We start from the raw sequence: 8,464 nt of genomic DNA on the forward strand, positions 1-8,464 counted from the left end.
ACACTATAACAAAAGTTTGAAAAATATAGATCATTTGAAAAAAGAAAAATAGCTCTTCTCAATATAATAAAATTAAAAAGAATAATATTAATTAAACACACCCAATTTTTTCCCAAAAAAAAAAAAAAACTCATAATTTTAGAATGGAATTTTTTTTTTAAAAAAAATACTACGTATTTTTAACACACATACGGGAAGAAAGGAAAATGTCTTAAATAAACTGACAGTGGTGTTGTTAGGATACTGAATACGTTGTGCTTAGTAGTGTGCTTAGCTATGCTTGTAGTTGTAATGTACTTAGCCATGTGCAATGCATGTGCAAGGTGTAATGCTTGGTGTTGTATTTCATTGTAGCAGTTAAGTAGTTAGTTAGTGCTGAAGAAGTGGAGGCAGTTAAGGGAGTTAGAAGGTTGTCAGTCAGTTAGTAGTTACTGGTTTGACAGTGTGTGCTTGGCAGGATCATGATTGATTGTAATTGTATATAAACAAAATCGTTGAATTAGAATGGACAAGCATAGAATCAACCAAGTTTCTCTTCTCTATTCTTCCCTAATCCTTGCTCTGTTTTGGAGGTGGTTACCCTTGAAGTAACTGACATTTCATCATCCCAATTCTCCATTTCTGTCATCACCCTGTGCCTTACTTCCACTTTTTTGATTGGCCAAACACTTAACATGTGTATATCTAAAAGGTCTAACTCTTGGATGATATATTTGTAGAGAATGATATATTCCCACGCATAGCATGGGTTTGCGACTGGTTCAAATAATAATTCAAACGACAACTAATTCTTGAGCCATTATCCTTATCTTCTAGCCACTTTTCTGTTGCAACTGTATCACTTGGTTCCACGTTGTCTTGGGACACAACAGGTTTTGTGGGCAATTTATGTACCCAAAATGGATTAAACCCGTGACCTTACTCTTTCTCTTAAATATGCCATTTGATTCAAGGTGAGACAGGCACCAAGGCAGTGCGTAAAAACTATTGAGGTACGGACAACTAGAAATCCGCATTTAAATGAATCATACATAGTTATTTAAATAGACAGCAGGAAATCAAAGGAGAGCTGTAAAAACTAAAAACAATGAAATATCACCCCTGAATATTTTCAACCAACCAACCAACTACACTGTTTCAGAATGCAGTTGAAAAAGGCTTTAGCCTGAAAAGAAGTATTAGCTTCTACTCCTTTACAAGTGCAGCCTTTGCACTAGAACAATCAACAAAGAAGCAAATCAGATTTTCTCTCATTTAGATGCTCCCAAGCTATATCTCTGTTAAAACCAATTTAAAGAAAAAAAAAGTTACTTTGGCATGTGAATAACACAACGCAAACACCTCCCTTCTCTCATGAGATTGAAAGCTTTGTTGATATCTTCAAATGGAATATTGTGAGTAATGAATTCGTCGATCTGAATTTCCTGCAGGCAAAGATTGTGAAAAATTACCGACATAGTTAGTCAACAAATTTATCAATCTGAATTTCCTACAGGCAGAAATTGAGAATATAAACTACAGGGTTATTCAACTATCTGATTGTTTATATTAGAAACACAAACACGTGCAAGAATGCAATGAAAGTATCTCACATTACAATTCTAGAGTTCAGCTTGTTATGTATGTGCTAATCTTTACCTCTATGTTTTTTTTTTAAAATTTTAAATTTTATAATCTACGATTTTATTATTTTAATGAAGAGTATGGAGGAAAAAGGAGTTGAAATTCACAACAGCCCTCAGTCACTACATTCCACATATATATAGGAGAGTTGGTTACAAGGAATATGTAATATTCAGAGGAGAGAGATTAATGCACCAACGAGAAAGAATGAATTGATTTAAGTTGAATGACTGAAAAAAGTAGAGGGAGACCAAAAATAACATTTAATAGAAGTAGCAAGAAAGGATATGTCAATTAAGTAATAGAGAGTGTGACTTCGGATAGAATAGAATGGTAGAAAAAAATATGCGTGTTCTACCCTGACTAGTTTGTTGAGGATCTATACTAACCCCAAAATTTTGAAACTAAAACTTGGTTGTTGTCGTTGTCATAAATCAGCCTTGTTTCTTTAATGAAAAAGTCACTCCTGCTAGGCTATCTGTGAACAACTCCTCATCTTGTCTAATCTTGTATTCTCATGGACTGATTGTTAGAATTACAACAAGATACCACAGGTTTGGCAATTTTATTATTATTTTTGGGTTGGGGGGTTGTAGCAGAAAATCCTGCACGGTTGGACCACCATTGTGGAAGATTTTAAACCACATTGTTGTAATATTATATGCATTTTCATTAACTCAAAATTTCAGTCAAATTTTCTATGCTCCAAAGGCTCGCACCATCCCTTCACCTCCTCTTTCTCTCAAATATTGCCATATTTTTCATTTCTTAATAGGCAAGGATTTGCTGCAACCAATTCCTGCATAATGATGATGTGTCAAGCTGTTAAATAGACGCTTATCCAAAAATTTCTCTTTAAGTGCCTCGAGATTTGTGCAATGGGGCAAATTATTTCTGTGAGTTCCACTTTTACTTTATTAGATCTAACCTCCACCATTGATTTTCTTTAAAACAAAATAAATACAATGATTTCTGTAGGAATTGCTGCAACCAAGATTGCAGAAAATCCTTGCCTTTTCTTAATTAAAAGTAATTCATCTATGTATTTTCCTGACATTTTGGTTACAAAATCTTGCCATCTATCTTCAGTCTTCTTTACTAGTACAAAGGTATTGACAGTGCACTGGATCCACAGGAAACAAGCAAGAGGTGAAGAAGCATTACTCTTTATGTTTGCCTGGGTACTTCAGAAAAATTAGTTTTAGAATTTGCATTGGGCCTTTGGGAATGCATGAATAGGGCCGGAAAATCCTGACCTAAATGTATATGTTTCAAAAGTAATTATTAGGTGCTCTCAGAGCCCAATGACATGGTGCTCCCTCCTCTCACATTCATGGTGGATCCACCATGTTTGTGAGAGAAAGAAGCACCACATCACCATGTTCCGTGAGAATCTAACAATTTATCCTATTTCAACATGTATGGGCTTGAATTGCAGAAGTAATTATAACCGAAATGCAACATTTAATCAAATTTGATCAGCTCAAGAGAATCAACGTGTCCTCATGCTAGGCTATTTAATATTTATAGATATCCATTTTGCAGTTTGCAATCTTATTCATAGAGTTATTTAACCTGTATAAAGGCACTTCTAAAATTAAACTTTTTTCCAGACATGTAATTTGTTTTACATCCTTATGATTCTTACTTCACCAGGTATACAACCTCTTGATACTCTGGTCATTTTAAGACAAATTTTGAAATGCCAAAAAGGCAAAACTTGGTAAATCAACACTACGGGAAGTTTCTATAGCACAACTTACCTTCTTCATATACTTTTCCACTAATGAGGGCAGATCAGATTTAGGTTTCCATCCACCAAATAGAGAACCTTTTAATGTTCTTCCAGTAAGAAATAGTCCGTAATGAGCTGTCACCTCTGGCTTTTCTTTTGGTACACCAAGAGTAACAGTCAAACCCCATCCCTGAAAGAAGCAAGATTTGACAAAGAAATAATCAAGTGAAATGAAATCAATAAAGTGTTCTTAAATTAGAAAACATGACACATAGGACATTAGGAAAATTACATCACAACATGACTGCAATGCAGTAGTTATCATTCCGGTATCACCTATACATTCAAATGAGTAATCTGCCCCTCCACCAGTGATACGCTTAATAACCTGAAAGAATTTTACCAACAAGCCAATTGTGTTTCCCCTTAATGAGCTATACATCATATTTAACATACGTTTCTCATAAAAGAAAATAAAATGATAGTCTGCAAGTTCTATTAACCTGTTGAATAGGTTCATTACAGTCATTTGGGTCGAGAAACTCTGTTATTCCAAAAGCCTTTGCTGCACCAATAAGTAAACTCAATCATCAACCAGAAAATATTTAATGGCTCAAACCACTGAAAACCAGAAAATGAAAGGCAAAAATCATAATACCATTTTCACCCTTCTCAGGATTAGTGTCCACACCAATTATTCGAGATGCCCCCCGAAGTTTGGCACCTTGTGCGACCTAGTCGTACAGGAAATAATCACTAATCAAAATCATGTTTGGAGAGCTAATTGACATGTTCCTGTGGAGAATACAGATGGAAAATATCTTATAATGTCAGCATACTTACAGAAAGGCCCACTGTTCCAAGTCCAAAAATCACCACAGTTGATCCTTTACATATATCAGCAACATTCCAAGCTGCACCCAAACCTAATAGCACAACCCCACTGTCAAGAACACTTAACTAAAATAAAGAATTCCTTTATCTATCAATTTCACACACACACACACACAAAGACACAGGTGCATATTGTATGCAAGTAGGAGAACCTCCAAGAGAAAATATTATCCTTTTTACTCCTTGGCCTTGAATTGTGAAGTATTACCATCCTGAGCCAAGAAGTTATTTTTCTATTGCAGGAAAATTTAGGTTGACACTTATGCATGTAGTTACAGTTGTGTGGGCTGTCAAACAGAGGACACAGCAGTATCAGACTTGATCATGCGCCATCAAGCTTTGAAATTTTTACCTGCAGCTACTCCACAACTCAGAAGGCATATTTTCTCCAGAGGTGCCAGTGGGCTCACTTTGACAGCACATCCAGAGTGCACCACTGTATATTCACTGAAACTTGAGACCGCACAATAGTGATAGATAGGCTTTCCATTTATTGAGAATCGTGTCTTCTGATCACTATGCATCACACCTCTTCTTTCCAACCCCAGAACTTCACAGATGTTGCTTTTTCCTGATGTACATTGTCTGCATTGCATGCATTCTCCAGTAAATACAGTTAGCACATGGTCCCCCTCTTTGAATTCAGTCACTCCTTGCCCCACACTCTCGACAATCCTGCAAAAATGCCATTAATCAAAAGTTTGGAACCCATTCCCTTTGCCAGTTATATAAGCATTTAACAAAGTGGATACTATATGATGAGAAAACTATCACTAATCATTCTCATTGTATTAAAAGTCTGCAACTCCTGTTTTTTTTTTTTTTCCCTTTAGCTAACTTAGTCCAATCCTAATGAGATCCACAACGCATTTACTGTATCTCATGAATAACATAGTGCAGTTCAACATGTTTATCTTCAAGTAGAAATCTTTTTCAGTTTTACTATTTAAAAATCATCCATGAAAAGTTTTAAGTACTATCCAATTAAATTAGTAGCAAAAAAGTGTAGAATGTACCCCGATGCTTCATGGCCAAATATTCGAGGAAAAATAGCCTGCATAAACAAACAAGTTGTGACATACACTCAGAACCTCACCTCTTCCCAAAACAGTTGTCTGAAAAGTGAAAAAAAATATGGAAAGGTAATATATATATAGTAGGTCAACTATACTTTCAGCTTCACCAAGTGAAGAAGTATGGCATGCTTTTAAGAGTATCTGTACTAACTGATTGGGGGTTAATACATAATTTCCAGTACATGCTATTCTTTTGAAGAGGTATGGTTCTTGGAATTTAAAAAAAAAAATTAAAGAAGGATATAATTTCAAAATAAAAACTCTTGGACCTGCTTTTAGCCTCTTAAAAATCGTCTGGTGGCTTTTGCCGTCATGCTTCGGAGAAGTAGCTAAAGGCACATCCCTTATATTATATCTCAAGCCTCCAGTCCGGTAAGAGCAGCAATAAAACAAGCAACTCAACTTGCAATCTAGGTAATTTTTGTAATATATCAAATTTCAGTGTGTTTGGGAGATTTTCCACTGGATTTATAATTATGTTAATTTGACTCCAGCTGTAAGGAATAATTATTATGTTGTCTCCAGTAAACACTTGCCGTACTCATTTATCTTGAAATTTGGTTGCTAATCAAGGACTTTGATTCAAGGAGAAACATTTATTCATGGTCAAGAATGAATCCATTGAACACTTTGAAACACTTTGAGGGTAGTTTAGCTTCTGCTAAAAAGCTTGGGCTAATTCACAGCTCCGGAGCAATTGTTCAATGGATTCATTCTGAAGAAGCCAATTCCATAGCTCACTGCCCTTCTGATGAGGAAATTTGGGGTGCCCTGAAGACCATGAAGCCTTTCAAAAGGGCAGTGAGCTATGGAATTGGCTCATCAGAATGAATCCATTGAACACTTGCTCCAGAGCTGTGAATTAGCCCAAGCTTTTTGGCAGAAGCTAAACTACCCTCATTTCCTTAGGGAATCTTTTAACAAACCTCTGGGGGAATGGCTGGAAGCTAATTGCAGGACAAAAATTATGTCTAAGTATATGGCAATCCCGTGGGGTATTGTCTTTCCTATGGGAGTTTGGCATTTATGGCTGCAGCAAAATACATGTGTGTTTAAGTTTGGCACTCTTGATACAAAGGTTGCTGAGAAATGCATTCAAAGTGCTGCAGAATTTTTTGCAGTGGGAACAAGAATCAAGCTACCAATATCTAGATCCATAATCCCAGTTGCATGGAGGAAGCCCCCTGAGGGATGGGCCAAACTTAACACTGATGGTTCAGCCCTAGGGAATCCTAGGATGGCAGGAGGATGTGGACTTATTCTGGACCATAATGGAGATTGGATGATAGGCTTTCTAGAAGTCTTGGCTCCACCAAGAGCTTCATTGCAGAATTATGGGCCCTAAGAGATGGGCTTACTCTGGCCAAGGATCTCAATCTTAATGGCCTTATTGTTGAGATGGATGCTTTGAGTGTAGTCCAACTGATGAATAATGGTACTGAAAATATGTTAATGGAGCCTCTTTTGTCTGACTGCAGGAACCTCCTGAAAGCCATCCCCAACAAACGGATAGAGCACACATATTGTGAAGCCAACCAATGCGCGGATGCATTGGCAAGGATGGGGTCTAGGCGTAGTTTTCCTTTTGCTGTTTTTGTTGAACTACTGCTTGTGGTGGGTGCTCTTTTAGCTTTTGACAAGGCTAATACTTTTTGTATTAGACTTATTAATTCTAACATATAAGTATATCCAGTTCTAACCCCCAAAAAAAAAAAAAAAGAGATCAAGTTGAGAAAGTAAACAGGTTGGTATTGATTGCTCTTTCTGAGTTTTTTATTTTATTTTTTATTGACAGGGACAACTAGGATAGGATGCTTAATTAGGTCTGAATATGTTGTAAACTAAAAAATAAAAGATAGCATAGTGAATTCGAGATGACCAATCTCCTGAATTTGAGAGAGAAAATAGATATTTTTGATTAATTTTCTGCTTAATTCTCATTAATGCATTCAACTACATAAATAGCAAAGGATGAGACAATCTCATCAACAAATCCGAAAACATAGGAACTAATCATATCCTAAAACATAGGAATCAATTTAAATACAAGCAAACAACAATACTGATCTACTACTACCTTATTCAAATAAAGATTTATCACCAAGCCTAAATTTAAATACTTCTAATGCAAATAAAAATTTATCCAGAGATAATACTATGACCAATGTCTCTAACCAATCAATTGTATGTCTCAAACATTTCTAAAAGAGTAATACTACGTCCACAAACTATATTATAACATCTTTACAAAATATTGATGTGGTCAACCTCTTATTAGTTTTCATTTAAGAGTAATATTACAGACATAAACTATTTTACAACATTTTTACAAACTGCTAATGTGATTTTAGTAATTTTCAAATAATTACTAATAAACATAAATGTGATGGTAGCGGTAGACCCATATTAAAACTAATAAGAATCTGCCAAATCAATAATTTGTAAAAATATTATAAAATAATTTGTAGATATTGCGTTACTCTTTCATTTAGACCCACTGTTAAAATTACTTTTTTATTTACCAATAATCCCTCCCCACATTAGTAGTTAGTAAAAACTTTTATAAAATAATTTGTATATCTAGGATTACTCTTTCTAAAAAGCATTTCTTCTCTTAAACGGAATTTGTCTCTTCAGAAAAAAAGAAAAAAAAGAAAACCCAGAATGATATATATATATAGTAGAACATCTATCTAATAAGTAAGTGAGAAAAGAGAAAGATGAGTACATGGGATTGCCAAGCAGTGAAATCACTGCGGCAGAGAGAGGTGGAGACAACTTGAATTCTGATCTCCATGGCTTGTGGCGGACTCACTTCCACTTGCTCCATCACCAATGGCTCTCCAGCTCCCCAAGCCACCGCAGCTTAATTAATTAATGTTTGTTTGTTATTACTTATCATTAATTACTACAATCAGTAGTGAATTACTATAATAGGAAAGCAGAAAAAGAAACAAAAATTGAAGTACCTTTGCATGTAATGACATGAGGACGAGGAGCGATGATATTGATGTTTGACATTAGATTAGATTCTTTCCTCTCTTTCTTTTGGTTTGGATCTGCGCAACCCTTGTCCCCTTTTATTACCCCTCCTTCGTGTTACTCTACTTACTAGTCGTCGGTAGACAGCTCACAG

General features: G+C 35.5%; 1 protein-coding gene across 3 annotated transcripts; it reads right to left on the reverse strand.

The window, feature by feature from the left end:
• Positions 1 to 1,079: 1,079 nt before the first annotated feature.
• On the reverse strand, positions 1,080 to 8,464 carry LOC142641337 (alcohol dehydrogenase-like 6). Of its 3 annotated transcripts, none has more exons than XM_075815747.1 (10): positions 8,298 to 8,464; positions 8,057 to 8,193; positions 5,269 to 5,306; positions 4,605 to 4,927; positions 4,202 to 4,284; positions 4,017 to 4,092; positions 3,862 to 3,923; positions 3,651 to 3,746; positions 3,387 to 3,548; positions 1,080 to 1,415 (listed from the first exon to the last, which is right to left on the reverse strand). In XM_075815747.1, the coding sequence occupies exons 1-10, from the start codon at positions 8,347 to 8,349 to the stop codon at positions 1,308 to 1,310; spliced, it is 1,137 nt and encodes a 378-aa protein (XP_075671862.1). In that variant the 5' UTR covers positions 8,350 to 8,464; the 3' UTR covers positions 1,080 to 1,307. The 3 variants fall into 3 exon arrangements, with proteins under 3 accessions (XP_075671862.1, XP_075671861.1, XP_075671863.1); XM_075815746.1 differs by having other exon boundaries at positions 1,080 to 1,424; positions 8,298 to 8,461; XM_075815748.1 differs by lacking the exon at positions 1,080 to 1,415 and adding an exon at positions 2,179 to 2,422.

This window comes from Castanea sativa, chromosome 6 (assembly GCF_040712315.1).
Source record: "Castanea sativa cultivar Marrone di Chiusa Pesio chromosome 6, ASM4071231v1".
Classification (NCBI taxonomy): Eukaryota; Viridiplantae; Streptophyta; class Magnoliopsida; order Fagales; family Fagaceae; genus Castanea; species Castanea sativa.

What these genes read in the sequence shown, in the direction of transcription:
- LOC142641337 (XM_075815746.1), bottom strand. Translation starts at nt 8,349, where the DNA reads ATGTCAAACATCAATATCATCGCTCCTCGTCCTCATGTCATTACATGC. An exon ending in TTGGAACAGTGGGCCTTTCT is followed by an intron (nt 4,093 to 4,201) that starts GTAAGTATGCTG and finishes CTGTACGACTAG; the next exon opens with GTCGCACAAGGTGCCAAACT. An exon ending in TCCTGAGAAGGGTGAAAATG is followed by an intron (nt 3,924 to 4,016) that starts GTATTATGATTT and finishes TTATTGGTGCAG; the next exon opens with CAAAGGCTTTTGGAATAACA.